Source organism: Dermacentor silvarum, chromosome 4 (genome assembly GCF_013339745.2).
Source record: "Dermacentor silvarum isolate Dsil-2018 chromosome 4, BIME_Dsil_1.4, whole genome shotgun sequence".
NCBI classification, from domain to species: domain Eukaryota; kingdom Metazoa; phylum Arthropoda; class Arachnida; order Ixodida; family Ixodidae; genus Dermacentor; species Dermacentor silvarum.
Window position 1 is genome coordinate 4,415,630 of NC_051157.2, and position 25,370 is coordinate 4,440,999.

A 25,370-nucleotide genomic window follows, 5' to 3' on the forward strand; every position below is an offset into this window, starting at 1 on the left:
ATCAGCTAGGGGCATGCAATACGCGTCCGTATTTTCCCGCTGATTGCCAGCCGACGAAGCTGTGGAGAGAGGCCATTGTGTTCTAGCTTGCAGAAAAAAAAGGTGTTCATCTTATCGGAGCCAGCAAAAGAGACGACATGTGGGAGAGGATGTAGAAAACGAACAAAGACGGGGGGAGGCGATAAGAGTCGTCGGGAAGAGCCCGCTTTCCGTCACTCGGGTGATGCGACGCTTAGGTTGACAGACAACTGGTTCGGCTACGCTCGGGCGCGCCTACCGCAACGGGGACCTGTCGCGCGAGGCCTCGACAGAAACGGTGGTGCACCACGAGAAAGTAAGTCAGGACTGAGTGCCACACGACTGCTGTCGCTGCAGGTGGGAGTCCACGCCGCATACGTATTGTTTCTCTTACGTCACAGCAATGCGGGTGCTTGATTGCGAAAGGTCACTATGGATATTGCTATGAAACGTTCTAGTAACAGAAAAAAGAAACACATGTCGCGGCGTATCGCTAGTGAATATATTCACTGGCTATGCCTTCTGTATAGTGAGCGACAAAACTGTTGAGTATAGTGACGGTTGGATAGATCCAAAGTCACATTCGTCTAAATTAGCGGAGGGCATTGTGGCTCTAGGTTGAATGCTTACTCGGGTCACTACCATCACGTAATGAAAGCAGTGTTTTGGATTTAGTTTGCAGCATCATTGCGGGCTTTGCCTATTGACAATGTACGCAAGTGGGCCCGAAAAACATGAAGCTCGTCCGTCCGCGCTCACAGCGGGCTTATTGCGCATGCAGCCCATATCGGCTCGTCATTTTGTAGGCAAATTCGTGTTGCTGTATTTGCGAATGTGCTTGAGCGATGTCAACTTTCGCGACAAGAAAACGAATAACTACGCCAACCTGTACGCCAAAGCATAGTTCGGTTATATCTTCATCGCGTAAGACGTGCACTTTCCTTGGACAAACAGCAAGGGCTGCATTCATGATGAAACGTTGCGGGACGCGCTTTTTAGCAATAACGAGTGAATTTCTTTCCAGATTTTTGTCGCACTAATAGCTAAAAAATTCAACTTTTCGTCCGCAGAAGCAAGATATGTCTCGACCAGCCGGCGGTAAGACCCAGATTCCCATGGCGGTCATGATAGCCAATCGGCGTGGTTCCGACTTCCGGCCGCACAGCTCGAGCTGCTCGGGACGGCTCGGAGAGGCCGACAGGCCGAGGAAGGTGCGCTCCAGGAGGTCGGGCAGCCTCTCCGCCATCGGACAGGCAAGCGACGCGGTTTCTTCTTCTTGCGGCTTGCGTCCGGTGCGTCGGTCTACGACGCCAAGCTGCGTGCGTTGAAAACACAGCGGCGTAAAACATCGGACGAATTCAGCATCGCGATGCTACTTTCCCGCTATTTGTTCGCTCCCTACGTTCATGTTTTGCATCATTATGCTTTGTCTTTCATGGGATAGAGAATCAGTCCGGTTTTTTACCCTGCTCGGGGAAAGGGACATCGTCAGAAATGAAGTGCAACAGCTGAGTAGAGGAACGGCAGGCAGAAATCAAAGGGAAACGCAGCGCAGCTACAATCATTGGCAGCAGGAAGCAGTAGCAACCTTTAGCGCCGACGTCCATCCTAATACTGAAGATGACTGCCCAATCGGTCAAGCGTGTTACAGAGCAGTCGCTTCTGCCTACGGCGACGAGGAACACACAATGCGCGACGGTTTTCTCACGTTAGCGATGTCCATTCCCATGTCCATTTTCCATTGCAATGAAAGAAGACTGCAATCGAACCCGCAGACGGTACAGCAGAATTTCTTCACAACCTGGCTAATACGCGCGAAAGCTGTAAGAATAGGGACGACTTAGATTGCGTTTAGGATCTAAAAGCGTAAAAACGAGACGGTCGGTGTGTCAACTGAATGCTTATTATGGACACATGACAAGCCCTGCTACATAATGAAAGTATTGGCAAGTCAGGTGACAATTAATCTAGTACTGGCGTATATACCTGTAGTTATTTTAATAGATTACTACTGCTATGAAGGCCTATCTCATCCGACCACTGGTCGTGCAGAGTTAGCCTTGGGTTGAGAGAGGTAGTGACGCCGTCTTTCGCATGGCATCGGCTAATCGCCGTTACCACTGACTCATGTCAAGCTTTCGCTCACATTGTCAAAGGCTCGATTACCGCATGGCCTGAGCCCGAGAACCAGTTTTCAACTTGTCGCCGCTCAGAAGACAGCCTGCTTTGAGCAGTTCAATGGTGCCCCTGAACAAAGGAAATAAAAAAGTTGTGTATATCCCACACACTGTGGGAATCGACGTTATGCGAAGCATTCTACAGGCAGCTGGCTATGCAACATTGTTTGGTGCTCCGCAAAGCGTTACCAGGTTGACGAATGTGTTTGTGCAAGTCCAGTATTTGTGTGTGTGTGTGTGTGACGCGAGTACAGTGAACTAGAATTCATGCGAGATAGTGTGTGTCTGTGACGACGGCAGCAAGACGACGACGGCGGTAACGACGATTGCATGATTTCTGTAAGTGATCGAACTGATGTGAACGAGTGGCATGGAGGTGCAACATCGGTAAGAAACACAGAAACTAAATGCTCTCTCACGACAGCACCTGGTATCACTTAGCGGAAACAAAGGATGACTTGATGGTCGATACTGTAGCACAACCTGAAACCCGTACCTTTTATAGCCATTCGGACGAGTGGCGTGGTGCTGCTGCTCGCTTTGGCCAAGTCGTGATGTCGCTGCCATAGTGGAATTTATGAAGCGTTGTCGTACTCGGACACTATCTGCAGCAGGAAAATGCACGCCTCGATGTTTGATTAAGCGGCAACGACGAGAAGGACCGTGAAATCCCGGTACGAGCTTTGGGACGGAGGCGGAGCGTCGCTATCCGGCGCTGCAAAATCAACGCTCGTGGGAAACTTGCTTTTCAATCGTTGCTTGAACAGATGCAACTACACTACCGGACGGTCTGCTGCTAAGGTGCTGGGATCTTCTAACGCGTGCCCTTGGCTTGAGTGCAGATAGCACGCGAGAATCAAACCATCACGGTATCACGAACACGAGCATATAGTTATCGGCCCAAGTTAGTAGACAGCTCGGTCACTGGGTCGGTATAAGTTCTTATCATGGCAATCTCATGGCGTGCATGCATGTATACATGTCATGAACTTACATCATTCTTGTCATGCATTTCATGACATTCATAAGAATCCTGTCATGACTTGACATATATAGACCTTGGTATTCATGTAAATCGTTTTACGACATACATGGCGTGATATGTCTTTAATGTCATACATGCATGTAATAACACGCATATACAGAATATATAAGGAAGTGTATGACATGTTATTCAATCCATTTAGTCCTCTTATTTACGACATTCATGCCATGACATGAAAGGCATTTCATTCATGTCAGTTCAATTTTCTAACAAAATATATATATCAGGATATCCATGACATGAATGAAATGACATTACATGCATCATGTGAATGACATGACAAGCATGTCACGACTTGATTGACATCAGTGACATAAATGACATAGGGTTTTGGCGTCATGGTCATTTCTTTATCTGGATATATATCAGAATATATGTGGCGAAAAATGCGTGATGCCTGCATGACATGACAGGAATGACTTGGAATGACATGTTCATGCATGTCTTGTCACTGGTGAGATGTCATGTAATTTATGACATTCATGTCATCACACGCATGTCATTCATGTGATGACATCAAGCCATGTCACTCATGTCAGGTCATGCACGCATGTCATATGATTCATATCCAGATATATACCGAGTTAAAGAAACGACCACGACAGCATCATGTCATTCATGCCATTTATTTCCTGACATACATGATAGGACAAGCATATGTGATGTCATGAAGTCATGGCATGACATGCGCTTGTATGTCTTGTCTTTCGTGTCATGACGCACATGACATGTCATGAACCCCATGTCAATCATGTCATGACATACCATTCACGTTATGTAGGCATGCATGTAATACCGCCCCATACCTATTCTGACATATATGCAGTTGAAGACACAACCACGACAGCATCACGATTTAAATAGAGATAAATAGAGTGATATATATATATATATATATATATATATATATATATAGTTGTGCATAAGGAAATCACGCTGGCCCCGGTGGTAAATTGAAGAAAAGAGCGGACGACGTGTATTTGCACAGTATAGTTTGCTAACGTTACGGCTGGCGGACCAGCCTTCGTCAAATACGCAGTCTGTTTCAGCCTTCGTCGGCTGTAACGAAGGCTGGTCCACCAGCCGAAACGTTAGCAAAATATACTGTGCAAATTCAACGTACGTCCTCCTCTCTTTTCTTCAATATATATATATATATATATATATATATATATATATATATATATATGAGGGAAGCAAATAATCAAAGAAGCCGGCACAGAAATAGTGCAAGAAATAAAGGCACTAGGAAAAACATATAACAGGACTTTACTGACGTTTCGGCCGGAGTCCGCCCTTCATCAAGAGTGCGATTGCAAGCACAGAGTGCTCAATTGATACATTTTCTCCGTAAGAGTGAAAAAAATACGAAATAATAAAAGGATGCAACAAACACTTAGCTTTAGGTGCACGTTAAAGAACCCCAGGGGGTCCAAATTTCCGGAGTCCCCCACCACGGCGTGCCTCATAATCAGAACTGGTTTTGGCACGTAAAACCGCATAATTTTTTATACAACAAACACGTGAATGGAAACTTGTGCGTACACAGAGTGGCATTACAAAAAAAAACAAAAAAAACACAGTGAATGCAACAAAGCCGTGAACACAAGCTCGTAAAACGTGGGTAGCCTATGACCACAGGCGCGCACAGGTTTAGCGTCGTCATGAATGTCAACACGTACAATTAATCATGTCAAAGTCATCAAAAACGACGGGCATATACAGTGGTGCTGTAAAGGGGTACCAAGTTGCGCGTACATGAAGTGACATTATTGAAAATATATTAACAAAAAGCATGCGGGCGTCACTAAACAGCTTTAGTGGCGTCATGAATGTCAGCACGTCCAATGACTCATGTCAAGGTCATGAAAAACGGCGGGCATATACAGTGGTGCTATAAAGGGGTACAAAGTTGCGCGTGCATACAGTGGCATTATGAAAACATACGTGTGTATGTGCTGAAATAAACTCTTCATTCCTTGTATTCATTGCATATCTTTTTGGATTGTTTTGACATCTGTGCAGCATGAAGTAGCTATAGATTAACATATGAAGAAAGCTAACAGTCACCACAACCGAGGAAAGTGTAGGGGTGAACAAGTAGTGGTAAACAATGGGAAGTGAATGTGGTAATCATTTTGTGGCTGCAAGGTAACTAACTAAAAACAACGAAAAAACCACCAGCCATTCCCCTGTTGAGAAAATGGGGGTAAATGAAGCATTCTCTCTCTCTTCTTTCTCTCTTTCTTTTCTTCTCTCACTCTCTCCTGTATCTCTTTCTTAACTTCTCTCTCCTTCTCTCTCTCTTTCTTCCTCTCTCTCTCTCTTTTTTTCTGTCCTTTTTCCTCTGTTTCTCACTTCCTTTTTGCCATGGTATGTGCCGTTGAGCTTGGACCCTTTCTGCACTATCGCCAGGATCGGCCCACTTTTCAGCGTGACACCACCACCACCGCCGACACTTGTGAACCTATAAAGCTTCGCTTAAAAAGAAACCACATGCCACAGGATGGATTTGAGGCCATGACCTCTGAATGGATGTGTTAAGGATTAGTTAGTAGCTGTAATGGCAAACCCCCAAATGTTTTTTTTTTTTTTTTTGCTTCCAAAGCTGAGTTAAAAAAATAATCTCAGGCAGAAAAAAGAACAAACACGAATACTAAGTTCGCCGTTCAGTGGATTAATTGACAAACGCCTGAGGCTTCTCATGCCTGAATTAGCCTAAATACAATGTGTCGTCCTCCCGAAGAGTAGATCGTTTAATAGGAACACTTTAAAAACTATCAGTAAGCTGGCATAAGACACGCGGTATCTTTGAAAACAGGTGTTCTGATGGCCAGGCGAGAAAGACCACGTGGGGTGAAGCTTAGTTCCAGGCCCATCTTTTGTGCGTGACGTCACGGACACGTGCGGAGGCTTTGAGGTAATCTAGGTGGTATTGCCTCCACCTGGGATTCACCGACGTGAGGCATCCCTTCTATACCGGCTGTGGTTGGGAGTGGCTTTCTCGAAGGCGTACTGTGCTTTGATTGGAACGACCGAAAGTGCTGCGTGCGACGTCTGCGGCAGCGAAGAGACCACCGAACATTTATTGTGTCACTGCAATCGATTTCAGTCGGAAAGACAAATATCATCGAACGCATTGCGACGACTGGACTGGACGATCGGCCGTTGTCCATGGAGGGCTACTTGACTCTATCGCTCGTCGGCCCACAAAGCTGTGGAGGCACTGGTGCCTTTCTTTAGGGCGACTGGGCTATGCGAATGCCTTTGAATTGCACAAGCCCTCCGCGTGCTCACCTTGTCCTTCATACCGCCCCTTCTCTCTCTATCTCATCTTTCTATTCCCTCTTTCCCTTCCCCCAGAATAGGGTAGCCAACCAGACGCATTTCTGGTTAACATCCCTGCCTTCTCTCTTTCTCTTCTCCTCATCTAAGCTAAATTCCACCGTCGTCGTCACCGTAGTCGCCGTCGCCGTGAGGTTCCGTTTAAGTGCACGGGCGATAAAATCGTCGCCGCGCGCTATACGCTCTATGTGCGAGTGAAAGCATGCGACGGTGAGCCGTCAATCGCGGTTCGCGCACACGAGGGCGGGAACCCTTGTCTGCCGCGAGCTTCCGCCCGCACGGCTTTTTCTTGAAAGCCATCTGCGGAGGGGCAGAGTCCGCCCTCCCTGTGTTTTCGCGGCTAAGATCGCGTTGATGCGAGCGCGCCGGCACGTAGCTTAATTCACTGGTGGCTATGGTGCGTGGGGAGCGTGAGTAGAGGATTTGCAAGGGACGATGGCATTGCAGCTTCACCTCCATAAGCTGCACTATCTAGTTTTCCGGCGGCGAGCATCCAGAGAAGCACGGCGAGGAAAAGCGGCGAGGCTGTGGAGAGCGGGATTGGCGGCGTTGCGGCGACGGGGAGCGGGCGAAGCAGCGAACAGGAGCAGTGGCATCAGAGGGAAGAGGCTCGTGGGAGGACGACGAGTAGTAAGTAGGGGAACCAGCGGCTGAACGTCTAGAAGGAGTAGAGTGCATGGACGTCTGGCGAGATGCGTAGGTCCAACGGTGCCGGCAATAACGAGCAATGTGCCCGGCCTGATGACAGGAGAAGCAGATGGGCTGATCGTCGGGCGTTCTCCATTCCGCAGGATTGCGGAAGGACAAAGGAGAGGTGTAGGATCGTCGAGTGAGCCCAGGGGAATAAGGTCGAGCGTGTCAGGACGAGTCAGTGGGCACGCTGATGGAAGGCCGAGATTGGCAAACTCCTGCCTGACTACAGCTTGAATGAGGGACACTGATGGCTGTGTTGGGTCACTGGCGTGGGATGTAAACATAGGTGGTTGAATAGGCGCAGGACAGGCAGTTTCAATCTCGCGACGAACAATACGCGTAACGTGGTGACAGGTGGGCGGCAGGCGAACGGCATCACACGAAGAAGTTGCAGCAGCCGTATTGGGCAGGCGGGTGAATCTTTGGGTTATACGGCGGCTCTTGGCGTGTTCAAACCGCTGGCACTCTTTGATCATTGTGTCGGCGGTATCAACGTTGGTATACACGAGCAGGTTAAATGCATCGTCAGCGATACCTTTGAGCACATGAGAAACCCTCTCGGACTATGGCATGTGCTCGTCAACCTGGTGGCAAAGAGCGATAACGTCCCGAATGTAAGAGACGTATGACTCGGAGGATGTCTGTGCACGAGTCGCAAGTTCATCCCGCGCAGCAAGCTGCCGACCAGTGCTGTCGCCGAAAAGGTCGCGGATCTTCTGTTTGAAAGAGTCCCAGCTTGTAATGTCCGCCTCGTGCGTCTCGAACCACACCCGGAGTGGGCCATCGTGGTAAAAAAGCACGTTGGCGAGCATAAGGGTCTGGTCCCACCTGTAGCTGGCGCTGATCCGTTCGTAAAGGTTGAGCCATTTCTCGACGTCAACCGCATCCTGGCCGGAAAAGACGCCAGGATCACGAACAGGAGGCAGAACGACGCAAGTGGGACCCACGGGAGGGGCAGGGGGTGAAGACGATGTGCGTGCACCGACTGACATGGTCGGAAGCGTGATGAGGCGGCCGCTGCGGAGCTCCGTGATGGAAACAGGGAACTACCCAGCACCTCCACCACAAAGATTGTACGTAAAACGACACAAGGCAGGACTATTTACACTGTATTTACACTACGTGAGAGACACAGTAGCCAAGATGGTGGACAGCCACCAGCACCCGACAGAACCGTCTTCTTTGTCGTCTTCCCCAGGCAGAATGTCTCTCTCGTAGCATTATTAAGAACCATGTCACGGCAAAGTAATACCGCGGTGACTCACCGCACATAGAATGCGTTTGCCGGCTGTGAATGCGGGTATTTTGTCTATATCCTTCTAGTTCGCTTGGTCCGTGCTTACGCGGCTGTTTAAGTAACGCATTCTGCGCGCTTACTTCAGTTAGTTATGCGTGGAATGAGCAACGTGAACGTGCCGCAGAAGAAAATAAGCTGGAGGTCGCGATGATAACTAGGAGAACGTAGCAGATATGGCTAGCTCATGCTAACGCTATTACACCCTATCGTTTCCTTTCTTTTATTTCATGCATTCGATTTGTTCTACAAGACTGCCTCCCGCAAGGCAAAATCCTTAACTGTCTCTTGGCAAGCGGAATGTGTCCGTCGGCGGGGCCGCGGTACCAAAAATAAATAAAAACCGCGTAACTCTCGCGTCTCGTTCACTTGGTATACTATATATACAAAGTATAGCACGGAAAGGCACAAATGTGTGACTAGGATGACTGATGGGTCATGGCATTAGCAACTTGACATACTTGAATTCACGTCATGATTAACGACAACAATATGACGTTTGGTGCAAACCCGCATTTTTCGGCCAGAAATCCCTCTGATGGTCTGGGTGTAACGATAAGAGCGTGTTAAATGCCAATCTGGATCTCAACGTGTCGAACTCACCCATATATCATGAAAAACTGAGAGCACAGGCAAATGTTAATAATAGTAATCATAATTTTTAGGGTGTTACATCCAGAAATCACAATATGGCTATGATAGACGCAGTTTTGGAGGGTTACGGTAATTTCGACCACCTGGGGTTCCTTAACGTGGACCTAAATCTATCTACATGGGTGTTTTATGCACTTCGCCTCCATCGAAATGTAAGCCGCCGTGGCCGGGAACCGAACCCGCGTCCTCTGGCTTAGCAGTCCAACCTACCAAAGCCACTAAGCTATATCACGCATGTAGGTGAAGGGTGCGTGCGAGAAATAAACACGACAAAAAAAAAACCAAAATAAATGAAACGCTAACAGTGCAACATTGTGTACGTATGCCTCGTTTCATAATTACGAGCGAACGTCAGAAACGAACGTGATGATTACGGATGTGCAACTCGTCTTTCGCCTCCTTGTGTTGCAAGAGCGCCAACACTAAGCGAATTTTAACATGAAAGTAACTTTAGGAATATTTATTGCGTATGCTCGCTGGTTCGTACACAGCAAATATACTTACTGATCAATAATTACGTACTTGTAGTTACGTAGTGAAAGAGGCAACTAATTACACATAAAATTTTCATGTTTTACTGATTGAAGGTAACTATTTTAGGGATATGTAGAATCAATAGCGATATTTGTAGTGCATCAAAGACAGTAATTTTCAATGTGAGTTTTCACTCAATATAATGCAAGCGCAAACATCGTCACGCGGCATGAATGCTTGCTAGTTTACGTAAAAAATCACACGTTAAGCAATAACTATGATATCATGAAAAGTTACATATGTTGGTAATTTCAGAGAGGATTCACGGATTATTAAAACAAGGCTATTGCAGCAGTAAGTCTTAGATAACAAATGAGTAAATGGCTAGGCGAGTAGTAGCTATCTATTCATTTCAATGTAGAAAAATATTTGTTAACCTATTTGTTTACCTACCTTTTATGTTTGTTTATCTATTGACTGGAATGGCTTTTCTTTCGAATGTCTGAATTTGAAACAAGCTTCGCTCACGGTGAAGCTTTGGTAAATACATTGTGCGCGAAGTTTGTATTGAAGGCATAGCGTGCAACAAACAATTGCTCGTGTACGATATCTCTGAAGCGACATAAGCCAACAATATTGAGGCGTTAGGACCGGCTCTGCTCTTTCTCTTGTTTACCTTACACCTACTCACTGTGCTCTGTTCATAATAAAGTATTGTCGAGGCTAAAAAATTGTCGAATAACTACATAGGCATATGACTGTAAACCACTACTGACCGTGAGTGAAAAGCGCGTGGTGGTGAGCGATGAGTCACTGCACGCACGTAAGTATTTCACTTCACTGCGCAAGTAATTTACTTTTATTGCGATATAAATTATATGGGCCCTCCAAGCGCATTTCTGCCGTCGTCGTCGCCTTGAGGTTCCGTATAAAGTCCAACGGCGATAAACTCGTCGCCGCGCGCCGTGTACTGCATCTGCGAGTCAAAGCGCGCGAGGGACGCGCGCTTTCACGGAGAGCGAACGTACAACGGAGAGCAAACACTACGTCTCCGGTAGTGCGAACAGCTGTGAGGAGATGGGAGGGAGGGAGGGAGGGGAGGCGACGTTTAGCTGCGGCACTAAATGCGTATCTTGCGGCTGGGCGCAAGAGAAACTGGTGACTCAATCTCCCACGCGAAAGGATGAAAGCGGGAAGGCAGCGCGGGAGGGAGGGGGCGCTGCTTCTACATTGCCAGCAACTGCGTACTTGTACTTTGTGCGGCTGAGGGCTGTCGCGCGCACAATATCTTGAAAGCGATCTCCACACGGCTCTTTGTATGCGCTGTGCTTTCGCCGCTCAGTTTCCATTGAAGCGATAGACCGCACGAACCTTCGCACGCTGCGGCGGCGGCGCTTACGCACGCCAGCGTTTTGTCAGTGGTTGTCTGCGGTCATCGAGTGTGATCTATCCATGTTTGCTTGTGCGCGCTGACAGCACGCTTGTTAACCCCCCTCCCCGTTCTCCTTACCTCTCCTCTCCCGCTTGGTCACGTGGCCCCTTTTTAGCGAGGTCAGACAACGACGGCACAGGGTCCGCCTAAACAGCTTCGCTGTAAAAGGCCTTGTTGTTCCACCTACTTCTTACAGCCAAGCTGTCTATGGCTAGGATCCGGAAATTTATGGCGTCCGCGCGGAAGAACTCTCCCCTAAAAAGTGAGAGTGAAAGAGCCAACGACAAAAGCAAAGCATATCGCTGCTGGCTTGATAAGGCGAGCGTCGATATGCCTTCGTTTTAACAGCCCCCTGTGTGTAAAGCAATGTGTTTACACACAGGGGGCCATTAGGGCCGTCGATGTATGACGTAGCGCGTGGCGTAGTGTATGCCTGATAAGGTGACCAAGGGGAATTTCCGGTACCATTTCGCTCTACCGTTGCTATCGGAAAGCGACGCGTGATCCGTACACCTGAAGAGCAGCGTATGTGCGAGGAGCGACAGCGAGAGCTACGGCGGGAGAGAGACCGATGACGTCGTGCCAACCCGGCGACCGGAGAAGAAGAGCGCGCCCACGATGTGGTAGGGAAGCGACGAGCTAGAGCCGACGACGCCTATCCCGACACCAAGAATGCCGCAGAGAGACATCGACGCCACAAGGGTATGGTGCCGGGATTAGACGGCGCCTACGCAAGGTTCCAAAGAGACTTTCTCGATCGCAACTTCGGATCAAGCGTCCGAGTATGTGATCGCCTATGGTTCGATAATGAGCTCTCAGAAATCAACGGTATACGGTCAGAAGAGCGACGGCAGAAGTCAGTGGGTGTACTGACGCGGTGCTTCCCCGGCGATAGTGTTGGGGCACTGCCGCTGGATAAAAAATGTCACAGTTTCGCCCTAAGGGCGAAGCAATGAATGCGATAGCAACACAGCAATGTCATACGAAGTAAGGTGAGCGGCTTTGGTAGCAATATGAATTGTAGTAAACATGAGCTGATTAAGTAAGCAGGTGTGCTGCGGCGTAACTAGACCGACATGAAGAGAGACTCGATGACCACGAGAAGGCGCGTGTGAAACGATGGTGTTGATGAGAAGCGCTTCCCGTGGGCAGCGCGTGCGAAGGGACACACCTGTAGCACTGCACTGCCGATCCGGGCAGCATTGCATGTGTAGCGTGCGTTGGAAAATGTGGCCCGAGTATTACTAACTGAATGAACAAGCGTGGTGTGAGCGCGCACAAACAAACATGAATAGATCACACTGAATGACTGCAGACAACGACTGTCAAAACGCTGGCAGCAAGCGCCTACGCCGCAGCGGCGAAGTTACGTGCGGTCTATCGCTTCAACGGAAACTGAGCGGCGAAGGCACGGCGCATATAGGTCAGAGCCGTGGGGAGATAAGAGACGGTGCGGGTGGAGCGACGAGCGCGGTTGTTGGCAGAGTAAAAGTGCGCCCCCCCCCCCCCCCCCCCGTTCCCTCCGGCGCTGGCTTCCCGCTTCCGTGCTTGCGCGTGGGAGATTGAGTGCGTTCGCTCTCCGTGATAGCGCGCGTCCCCGCACGCTTCCGCTCGGGCATGCGGCGCGCGGCGAAGATTTTATCTATAGGGAACCTCACGGCGACGGCGACGGTGACGACGGCGACGGCGACGCCGACGGCATAAATCCGGTTGAAGTGTCCATGTAATTGCTATCGCAATAAAATTACACCATCTTCTCGTAGGGGAACCCTGACTAGTATGCGAAGCAGCCATGGGGTCGACCACGGCGCTGACACTGGCGTTGACGCTGGCGCTGTCCGTGGCACTCATCGCGGCGCTGCGTAGGTAAGATTTCTGACGGTGCTCCACGAGTAAGGGCTGATCTCGTCGAAAACCTCCGAGCCGCCCCCAGAGGCACCAGCAAGTCACCAACGCCACGCGCGTTCGGTGCGAACGCGGATAAAACGCCGACGGCGTCGACAACAGTTCTGCGCGTTGTTACGCCCCCCAGCGGAGCATGCAGCGCCTACCGTCGCGTCTCTAACCTAAGCTGCTTCGCTTTATCGCGTGCGGAGCCGCAGGTGTTGCCATTCGTTGCGCAGTCCGGAGAGGAGCGTCGGAGAGGAGAGGAGGAATGCCGAGAGGAGAGGAGATGAGACAAGGAGAGGAGGGGGAGGAGAATGCGCATGCGCAGTGCGGGTGTGGACGCCGCACAGCGGAGGTACAGTGTACTAGAAGGGGTAGCGGAGGGAGGGCGGAAGGGAGCGACATAGCCCCGACCATAAGCTGCTTCGTATCTAAAATGTCGCAGTTTCACCCGAAAGGCGAAGCATCAATTGCGATAGAAAATTAGTAGAGAGCTATGCGGAGTAAGGATAGTAGTTTTATCAGCTGCATAATCTTGGAAATGTAGCAGCACCAGCAACGCGCAGAACTCTTGTCGACGCCGGTGGTGTTTTTCCCGCGTTCGCACCGAACGCGCGCGGCATTGGTGACTGTTGCCGGTGCCTGTGGGGGCCGCTCGGAGGTTTTCGACGAGATCATAACGGAACACTCGTCGAGCAGCGTCGGAAGTGTTTACCACCTTCTCGCCTCGCAACGTCTTTATATTGTTACGAGACTGCGCGCAATGGGACAAAGATGATGTTGACCATTTGGGTGAAGACGACGACGTTTGAAGAGATTGTCTGTCGGCCATCTTGGCAGTGCTACAGCCCGCTGTAGATATTTTGTAAATATATTTTCAGTTATACCGTTTCCCGTGACATTTTGGTAGAGGTGCTGGGTACTACTCAAGACGGAACTCCGTAGCGGACGTGTTCTGGCAAGTTCCACCATGTCAACAGGCGGGGATATTGCGTCAAGCGCACCACCGGCACCACAGCCAGTGATCTTGATCCAACCCCGCGACCCAGGATCTTTTTGCGGCACCGACAACGTCGACGTTGATGACTGGATAAGGAATTATGAGCACGTCGCAACCAACAATCGGTGGGACCCGACAGTGACACTCGCTAATGTGGGTTTCTACCTGTGTGGGACAGCACGCGTCTGGTTTGACACTCATGAAACGGAGCTGACCAGCTGGGATCTATGTAAGCAGAAGCTTCGTGACCTATTTGGCAAACCAATTGGCCGCCAGAGCGCCGCTTCGAAAGATCTCTCCTGTCGCGCCCAATCTCCCACGGAGTCGTACGTGTCGTACATCCTTGACGTTATCGCCCTTTGCCGCCGAGTTGATGCCACCATGACCGAGGCGGACAAAGTAAGTCACGTCCTAAAAGGCATTGCTGATGATGCTTTCAACTTGCTGGTCTTTAAGGACTGCTCGACCATTGAAGACATTATCAAGGAATGCCGGCGTTTTGAAGCACTCAAGAGTCGCCGCATCGCCCAACAATTCATGCGGCTTCCAAACACGGCCGCTACATCGTCCTGCGCAGACGTTCAGCCGCCCAATCAGCAACCGACCACCGATAGCCTTGTCCGCATGGTTCGTCGTGAAATTGAGGCGGCGTCGCCACCTTCCTATTTCGCACGCCCTTCCGACGACTCCCGACCAACAGTCTCTTTAATACAAGCCGTCGTGAGGGAAGAGCTGGCTAACGGAGGACTCCAGCCTGTTGCATCCCTGCCTCACCCTCGGGTCAGTTCTGTTCTTCCGTCTTACAGAAATACAGCGACGTTGCGCCGCTATCGTGATCCGGCCCAGTGGAGAACGCAGGACGATAAGCCCATATGTTTTCATTGCCACGGCGTTGGACATATTTCCCGTCACTGCCGGTATCGACAACCTTCCTCCCCTCGCTCATTTTAACACGAAAGTGTTTTATGCCGGGGTCCACCAAGACTTCACTGACGTATTTCCGTCACGGAAATACGTCATAGAACATAATACCAAGAAAGAAACCAGAAGAAAAAGTTCCACAACCATGCAAAATTTGGGAATCGAACCCACGACCTCTCGGTCCGCGACGATAGATCGCCGAGCGTTTAACCCATTGCGCCACAAACGCATTTGCAGAGAGCTACACAGACGCGCCTTATATATCTAACACTCCTCCGTGTACCCGCGCTCTTGCTCGGGGCGGTGCCGCCGCCTACGAGCAGAAAGGAGAAGTACTGCATTATGACACTAACGCGCACCGACAGTGAACGCTTCGGTGGTCTCATCACTACGACGCCTCGATGCCAGCATTCGAAGGGACGCTGGCATCAAGAAGCACTACCAACGCCACCTAGGTGGCGTTCACGGAGCGTGGCCTCCGGAATTAGCTCTGAAAATGTTTCTGAAGTTGATCGCGGAGGCTGCAATTACGACGCGCTGTACGCGCTGATTTGACTCGGTGACGATTCAGTTACGTGCTTTGTCTTGCGCGTTGTATTAGTGTGTCAGTTACGTGCTTCGTCTTTCGCGTTGTGCTAGCGTGTGCAGCGTAGTGCAGCTTCCATATGCACGACGGTTGCTCATGGTCATCGACGTTGGTAGTCGTGATGGAGGAGACGTGCCACCAGGCGTCAGCGTGGGTGCATCAACGCCCAAGGGCGCTTTAGCCACAAAACACCAATAGACATTATATATCAATGTGCAATAAACATTACACTACTTCTGTGAAGACACGTTTCACTTTCGTGTTCTATACCGATTCCTATATAAGAGGGATCAACCACATTTTTTTTGACATTCGCCGCGACGACCATCGACCCCTGCAGTTTCCCGCTCGTAACAGCTCACCGCTCCGAGACGTTCCTGTACCAACCCGCAGCTCCAGCCGTTCACCTTCTCCGCACGATCGTCGTTCCCGGTACCCTCTGCCCCGCCGCTATTCATCGCCGCACCCCCCTGGCCGCTCTTCCCAGGAAAACTGAGCAGTGCAGCTCCCGGAGGTGACGCTGCATTGGACCCACGACCTGAAAAGCCTCTTTTGACCTTGCCCACGCACGAGAACCAACTTGCCGTAGAAGTGGATGGCCTACCCGTTACCGCCCTTATCGACACCGGTGCACATATTTGTATCATGAGCTCTGATCTCCGTGAACGCTTACACAAAGTGCTCACACCTGCAAAGTCCCGCGTTGTGCGTGTCGCTGACGGTGGAACTCCAGCCGTGCTTGGAATGTGCACCGCACGCGTGAGCGTCGCTGGCCGCCACACGTCCGTGTTGTTTCACATGTTCTTCGCCACTGCCCTCATGACGTAATCCTTGGACTTGATTTCTTGACTGACCACTCCGCTGTAATTGACTGCTTGGCCGGTGTCGTTGAACTTGACTTTCCCGCTTCACTAGACGCTCCTGACGTAGTCCAGAGCCAGCTCTCTTGTGCCGAGCTTGTTCGTTTGCCGCCCCAAGCACTCACCTGTATTGTCGCTGTACCTTGCCCCAGTGTACCGGATGGTGACTATGTGGTTACTCCGTCTATACCAGTGTCCTTTTGTCGTACAACATTTCCTTTCCCCACACTGTTGTGACTGTTGCGACAAACCAGACTTGCCTGCCCCTCTTGAACTTCGGACTTTGTCCTCAAGTTCTTCCCCAAGGCATAGTTTTGGCCACCCTGTCACCATCAGATAAGTGCCACATTTCATCGCTGTCACCTGATCCTACGTCAGCAGTTTTGCCCGCCGACGCGCCCACTTCTCCGTCGGTACAGAGCGCTATCGCAAAGATGATTGCCCCGGACCTTCTGCCCTCCCAAGTCGACGACCTTCGTCATTTGCTCGTCACATACTCCGACATCTTCGACTTTGACGGCCGTTCCTTAGGTCAAACCTCTCTCGTCAAACATCGCATACATACTGGCGATGCGCCTCCGATTCACCGGCGACCTCATCGCGTGTCACCATCCGAGCGCCAAGTTATTCAACAAGAGGTTGACAAGATGCTGTCAAAAGGCATTATTGAGCCGTCCGCGAGTCCATGGGCTTCCCCTGTTGTCTTAGTTAAAAAGAAAGACAACAGTTGGCGATTTTGCGTTGATTATCGGCATCTCAATAAGATCACCAAGAAGGATGTATATCCTCTTCCACGAATCGATGACGCTCAGGATTGCCTTCACGGCGCGACCTATTTTTCATCCATCGACCTGCGCTCTGGTTACTGGCAGATCGCCGTGGACGACAGGGACCGTGAAAAGACAGCATTTGTTACAGCTGACGGCCTCTACCAGTTAGTTCAAAGTTATGCCATTTGGCTTGTGCAATGCCCCGGCCACATTCGAGCGAATGATGGACACGCTGTCGCACAGCTTTAAATGGTCTATCTGCCTGTGCTACCTGGACGACGTGATCGTGTTCTCCCCGACATTTGCCACACACCTCACACGTCTTTCATCCATCCTGTCGGTGTTTCGTGCGGCTGGGCTACAACTTAATTCTTCGAAATGCCACTTCGGTCGCCGCCAAATTACCATCCTCGGGCATCTCGTCGATTCAACTGGAGTCCGTCCCGACCCCGCCAAGGTTCGTGCTGTCATCGAGTTCCCTGTACCAACTTGTGCCAAGGATGTTCGGAGCTTTGTGGGCTTGTGCTCGTATTTCCGACGCTTTGTCGGAAATTTTGCAGACATAGCCCGTCCACTAACGGATCTTCTCGGAAAAGACGCTCCGTTTTCGTGGGGTTTCGCTGAAGCCACAGCCTTTTCACAACTTATCACGCTACTCACTACCCCGCCGATTCTCGCCCACTTTGATCCCAATGCTCCAACTGAAGTACGCACAGACGCGAGTGGCTATGGCATTGGTGCTGTTTTAGCCCAATGCCAACGTGGTTGTGATCGAGTTATTGCGTACGCCAACCGGCTTCTTTCCCCTGCCGAGCGCAATTATTCCATTACCGAGCGCGAGTGCCTCGCTCTTGTTTGGGCATTTAGCGAATTTCGCCCCTACTTCTACGGGCGGCCTTTTACGGTTACCACTGACCACCACGCTCTGTGGTGCTTCACCAAAGTCACTTTCTCTCCAGAACAGGAATTCGCCTCCGTGGTGCAGTATTCGGCCACTACCTCCCTCATGACTCCGACAATTAACCCATGGCCCGCAGTCCCCAGTGGCTGCGGAGCACCTGACCAAGGTGGCGGTCAGACCTGCTACGTGGCAGAGGGTGCTAAGAATCTCTGGGTCTGAACAGGCCGCCAATGGAAACTGAACCTGGCAACGTTCAACACGCGCACCCTCTCGAGTGAGGCTAGCTTAGCAGGACTATTTGAACAATTATCAGGCATTGCCTGGGATATTATTGGCCTTAGTGAGGTTAGAAGAACTGGTGAGGTCTATACAGTGCGGACTAACGGCCGCGTCCTTTGCGACAGAGGTCGTCCAGATAAGAGAGAATCCGGGGTAGTATTTCTAGTTCATAACAACATAGCGGGCAACATTGATGAATTCTACAGCGTTAGTGAGAGGGTAGCAGTCGTCGTAATAAAGCTGAATAGGAGGTACAAAATGAAGGTAGTACAAGCCTGCGCCCCAACTTCCAGTCACGATGATGAAGAAATAGAACAGTTTTATGAAGATGTTGAATTAGCAATGAGAAAGGTACAAACTCAGTATACTGTGGTCATGGGCGACTTCAATGCAAAAGTGGGGAAAAAGCATGATGGTGAACAATCAATCGGCAAATACGGCATCGATTCTAGGAATGCAAGAGGAGAGATGTTAGTAGAATTCGCGGAAAGGAATAGGCTCCGAATAATGAATACCTGCTTCAGGAAGTGCAGCAACAGCAAATGGACCTGGAAAAGCCCTAATGGAGAAACAAGGAATGAAATAGATTTCATACTCTCTGCCGATCCAAGCATAGTGGAGGATGTAGAAGTGTTAGGTAAGGTAAAGTGCAGTGACCATAGGTTAGTGAGGTCTAGGATTTCTCTCAATTTGAAGAGAGAAAGAGTGAAATTAGTCAAGAGGAAACAGGCCAACCTAGAGGCAATAGGGGTAAAAGCAGACCAATTCATGCTGGTGCTCGCAAACAAATATGCAGCTCTAGAAAAAGAAGATAACGACAACATAGATGTAATGAAGCAGCAATTGAAGTGGGAGGTATGGCATCAAGGCAACCAGTAGGTAAGCTCTCCCAAGAAACAAAGGACCTAATAAAGAAACGACAAAACATGAAAATGTCCAACTCAAGAGATCAGATAGAATTCGCTGAACTGTCAAAACTGATCAACAAGAAGAAAGTAAGGGATATTCGAAATTATAACGTGGGAAAGATTGAGGAAGCCGTAAAATATGGACGCAGCATTAAATCAGTAAGAAGAAAGCTTGGCATAGGACAAGGCAAGATATATGCACTGAAAGATAAGCATGGAAATATCATTAGCAATTTCGATGACATAGTAAAAGCAGCGGAAGAATTCTATACTGAACTGTACAGTTCCCAAAGCAGCCAAGGTACTTTAATTCGAAGTAGTGAAGAACAGAATACAGAGGCTCCTCCTATAACTAGCGATGAAGTTAGAAGGGCCTTGAAAGACATGACCAGGGGAAAATCTGCTGGAGAAGATGGAATAACAGTAGATTTAATCAAATATGGAGGAGATATCATGCTTGAAAAGCTTGCGGCCCTTTATACGCAATGCCTCACAACTTCAAGTGTACCAGAGAGCTGGAAGAACGCCAACACTACACTTATCCATGAGAATAGAGACGTTAAAGACTTGAAAAATTATAGACCCATTAGCTTGCTTTCAGTATTGTATAAAATATTCTCAAAGATAATTTCCAATAGAATCAGGGTTAACACTTGACTTCAGCCAACCAAGAGAACAGGCTGGCTTCAGGAAGAGATATTCTACGATGGATCATATCCATGTCATCAATCAAGTAATCGAGAAATGTGCGGAGTACAATCAACCTCTCTGTATGACTTTCATAGATTATGAAAAGAGCACCTGACCGCCACCTTGGTCAGGTGCTCCGCAGCCACTGGGGACTGAGGGCCATGGGTTAATTGTCTGAGTCATGAGGGAGGTAGTGGCCGAATACTGCACCAGGGAGGCCAATTCCTGTTCTGGTGAGAAAGTGACTTTGGTGAAGCTTAGTGCGCCTTCCTAGTTTGGTTGCAGATTTGATTCAGTAGAGATACCAGCAGTCATAGAGGCATTGCGTAATCAAGGAGTACAGGAGGCATACGTGAATATCGTAGCAAACATATACAAAGATTCCACAGCTACCTTGATTCTCCCCAAGAAAAGTAGAAAGTTACCTATCAAGAAAAGGGTCAGGCAAGGAGACACAATCTCTCCAATGCCATTCACTGCATGCTTAGAAGAAGTATTCAAGCTCTTAGACTGGGAAGGCTTAGGAGTGAGGATCAACGGCGAATATCTCAGCAACCTTCGGTTTGCAGATTACATTGTCCTATTCAGCAACAATCGAGACGAATTACAACAAATGATTGAGGACCTTAATCGAGAAAGTGTAAGAATTGGGTTGAAGATGAATATGCAGAAGACAAAGATAATGTTCAATAGCCTGGCAAGGGAACAAGAATTCAGGATCGCCAGTCAGCCTCTAGAGTCTGTAAAGGAGTACGTTTATCTAGGTCAATTACTCACAGGGGACCCTGATCACGAGAAAGAAATTTACAGAAGAATAAAATTGGGTTGGAGTGCATACGGCAGGCATTACCAAATAATGACTGGGAGCTTACTACTGTCGTTGAAAAGAAAAGTGTACAATCATTGCATTCTACCGGTGCTAACATATGGGGCAGAAACTTGGAGGTTAACAAAGAAGCTCGAGAACAAGTTAAGGACCGCACAAAGAGCGATGGAACGAAAAATCTTAGGACTAACGTTAAGAGACAGGAAGAGAGCGGTGTGGATCAGAAAACAAACGGGGATAGCCGATATTCGAGTTGACATTAAGCGGAAGAAATGGAGCTGGGCAGGCCATGTAACGCGTAGGATGGATAGCCGGTGGACCACTAGGGTTACAGAATGGATACCAAGAGAAGGGAAGCGCAGTCCAGGTCGGCAGAAAACCAGATGGGATGATGAAGTTAGGAAATTTGCAGGCGCAAGTTGGAATACGCTAGCGCAAGACAGTGGTAATTGGAGATCGCAGGGAGAGGCCTTCGTCCTGCAGTGGACATAAAATATAGGCTGATGATGATGATGATGATGATGATGATGATGATGATGATGATAGTGAATGACTCACTGTCAGTACGCACATAACTCAATTCATCTTCAAACAGTACTGTAGCCGATACATTTAAATCATTAACCCATCCAAAGTTAAATCTGGTACGATTGGTGTGGATTCCATGCCATCGCGTGGTACATTCTTAAATGAAATGGCTGACACACTTGATGGAGCAGTTATGTCCGTATGGCTAATTCGGAGCGAAAACTACTGGGACACAAGCTAAGTCAGGAGAAAAAGACAGGACACAGCGCTACTTGCAACTGGAAGTTTATTCGAAAGGTAAGCGACTATGTAAGCACGACAGTCCTCTATAAGCACAAAGATCAAACGACCCGAGAAGTTGTAGAAACGCACGAGATAAAGAAAAGGGGGACAAGGTGTGTCAGCCATCCTTCGATTGCACTTCATGATACTAAAGCGGCTTTTTAGATGTGACCTAACACGTGGCACTTTTGGCATGCTAACACGATTAGTATTCTCCGTCTCTACGTGCTCTATTTGATGACGTTTTGGCGACGTAGGACATGTCTGGTTTATATAGTCCCTAACCTTTCGTATAGACTTCCAGTTGCAAGTAGCGCTGTGTCCTGTCTTTTTCTCGTGCCTTAGCTTGTGTCCCAGTAGTCTGCGCCCTGAATTAGTCATGCTTCCATACCAACGCGCCCATTTTTCGCTTTTGATCAGTTATGTCCGTTATGCCTAGTTCGCCTTATGTCACTGCGTCTAGGTTTGGAAACTCAGCAGGCAACTTCGCGCAATAAAAAACACTGACGCAAGAAAGGGAGACAAAGACAAGCGCTTGTGTCTGTGTTGAAACAGGAAAGTAGTTAATACCGGGTTTCACGACTGATTTCTGGCAACGGATGTGACTCGGCTCCCGCGCCGCCATCTAGGAGCGGTGAAACGAAGTACTGCATCGGGACACTAACGAACGCCGACAGGAAGCGCTTCGGTAGTCACAGCGCAGCGGAGGCTCCAACGCGGTGTAGCCAGAGAATAAAAAACCAAGTGTAGCCTCGTGCATAGACTTTCATACAATAACTATACAATAAATAATCATATAATACCCTTAAAAATTTATATTTACATTTTTAGACGGTCTTTAGGCTATTATTAATAGAACATATACCAAAAGTCAATAGAAATCCTTCCAACGGTCTTTAGACTTCCTAACAACTCCCTAGTAACACCATAGACACAATTGGCCACCAGTATTATTTAGAAAGATGTTCATAGGCTGTCTGTAAACTTTCTACTAACTGTCTAGAAACACCTTTCTTTAAACCTCCTATTAATGTTCATTAAATTGAAGCATGTTCATAGGCTGTCTGTAAACGTCCTATTAACAATTTACTAGCCCTTTCCTTCGACACCCTAGTAACATTGTTCTACAATTGGCCACCTAAATCGAATAGAAGCATGTTTGTAGACTTTATCAACATCCTACCAGCTTTCTACAAACAGTTTTTCAGGCCTCATCATGACTTTGTCAATTATTTCAAACCTCCTACCAACATTTTCCCTTTAGACATTCTAGATACATTGTCCGCAGTTGGTCACAGTATTTGAATAAAAACGTGTTTAACGCTGCTTATAAATTTATACTAACTTGGAAATTTATAACTTTAGATCACCCAGGGCCGGTATTTTGTAGCGATGCCTTTCCGGTAATGATGCCTTTTCGCGCTTTGTCAGTGGTCAGAGCGACGGTCCGCTCACCTTAGCAACGGGATCAGCCGGCCGTGAGCGGTGGATGATAAGACTTGTATAGAATAAGTCATAAGGCATCGCTACAAAATCGCGGCCCAGTACACCAGTATATGCCACCCTATAAGACTCAGAGCCCCAACTATTCATTCATTTATTGGGCGCCATTAACGTCAGGTCGCCTTAGGTTCATGTTTATGGGATCCTACTGAAGTATTGATAAGATATCTAAGCTCTTGACGCGCTGTGCAGCTGAAGCCACAGTGTGCAAAAGGAGCTACTGAAAATAAAGGCGTGACAAATTGGAAACGTTGCGAAGATTGCATCAGACATTTATTACATTATTTAATGAGTCATACCTGGGAACAGCAGAAATGAGACTAGAATTATACGCGAAGCTGCTTCAGCATTCTGGGCGTTAGTTGTAGTTGCAGCTTAACTGTAATGGATATGTTTCTTTTTGTGAGCTTGTTGCTGTGAGATTCTGGGCGTTGTATCCTGAAAGAAAAAGGAAGTGAGTAGCAGTTAGCTGAGCATTACCGTCCGATACTCAGATGTGTGCTTTAGACAATTAAGATGCAAAAAAAGCCATAATGATTTAATCCCACAGGCGTTAAACTATAAGCTAAATATTTCACGACTTCACATCCTGTACAACCTGACCAGGAAAGAGCAAATATTATTTAGTTCATGATCATACATTATTTACCACAAAATAAGTCATCGCGACCTCTGTCAGAAACTAGCGTTTGTACGCTTCATGTTTATGGCCACTTCAAGCGAACCGCATGATGCGGCATAGTTCAATTAAGTAAGAAAATCGTTTTTAAAACATTTCACATCATTACATTTTGTGCCCGTAACAAGCAGTCAAAATGCGGTATAGAAAACTCAAATCGAACATAATATGGTTATAAACAATGATGGAAAAGCACGTGCCTTTTATTATAATTAGGTGACAGACAGAACTTCGCCGCAGTGCTGTCTTGAACAGCTATCCGCTACTAGTGCAGTGTTCAGCTTAAAACACGGACAATACCAATATTAAATTACTGTCACTTCACACGACACTGCATCGCAGCTGGCAGAGAAGTTGCAGAAACGTTCACATCACGGAACAAAGAAAACGCCGTGGCCACTGCAAGCACTGTGCTAGTTGGCTATTTCAGTCACAAATTGCGCTTCCACGTGTGCCTGGAAAGTCTTCGTGTACTGATGAATCAGCCACAACACAACATAAGTATAAATATCAGCAAAAACATCTAAATTTCTGCTACAAAACACGACCAAACACCACCCCGACATCGCACCGACAGTACTACGCCGGCGTGGCAAAGGAAGTGATGTCGATGACGATGGCCTCCTCTTTGGGTCGACTCGGACCAAGTGTAAGTTTGTGCGCATGCGCGAGAGAGGCTTGTGACATTCTTTCCTTCCACCAACTCGCCTTGAGAACCGGCAAACCATGCGCACCCCCTACCTTGCGAGAGTTGAATGGCACCAGCAATTTCCTGTCGGTGATTAGGTGTGGCGGGCCTTTGGGCACGCACCAACTTTTGGGGGGACTGCACTTAGGAGGAACGCAACCCTATGACTGAGGTCGAAAAAGAACCTTACAAGACAGTCGGCTTAATTTTGTTATGGTGTTAGGGGATGTATAATTTTATTTTTTGAGCAAGCTATTGTTCTGAAGACGACTTCTTCTCCAAATGCAATAAAATTTAAAAAATAATATGCTATAGGGTAATTTATATGGTTATTGTATTTTGCACAAGAACATCAGATCGCCCTTGCCACTTTCAAAGACGAAAATTTGCTTCATAGCGCCCAGCGCAAGACAATGCTGAAAATTATTCTTGTCAAGCAGTATTACTATTATAGTTAAAGAGATGTTCAGAGCGTGGCGGCTATGACGTTACCGGTCTTCGGGCGCCCGAAGCACGGCACAGCACGTCATTTGATATCCTGGCTCTTCGTACCGCGGAATGCCGTAATTACAAACGCCGTATGGCTACCGTAAAACCTTATCGGAGCTCAGAACATTGTCGCCGTGTGATGAAGCGAAACACACTAAATAATAAGAGTGCATAATTATCATTTTCCGACCAGTTTTCCCACAGCAAGCAACAATCGCCGTGAAGCAGATGACTTGACGTTCATAGTTACTTTGCCTTCGCTTTTATGCAATGTCCTATTAGTTTCTTTTAATGATGAGGAGCCGTCGGTAGAATGAAGGGACCAAAGCGTGCGAATAGGGACGCGAACAAAGCTACATTTTTTATACAGTAATGATAATTTTTTTCGCTGAATATTTTCGCAGGAATTGCACACTTCCAACGGGTTGAGCTTTTTTTTTT

General features: G+C 48.2%; 1 protein-coding gene across 1 annotated transcript in view; it reads left to right on the forward strand.

Annotated features, from left to right (window-relative positions):
* The first annotated feature begins 207 nt into the window (after window positions 1-207).
* The window catches only part of LOC119449348 (proton channel OtopLc), a 177,815-nt gene continuing 152,652 nt past the window's right edge, over window positions 208-25,370 (forward strand). The window contains exons 1-2 of the mRNA XM_037712513.2: window positions 208-375; window positions 1,089-1,271. Coding sequence (XP_037568441.1) covers window positions 1,098-1,271 — 174 coding nt within the window. The 5' untranslated portion in view covers window positions 208-375; window positions 1,089-1,097. The remainder of the gene's footprint in view (window positions 376-1,088; window positions 1,272-25,370) is intronic.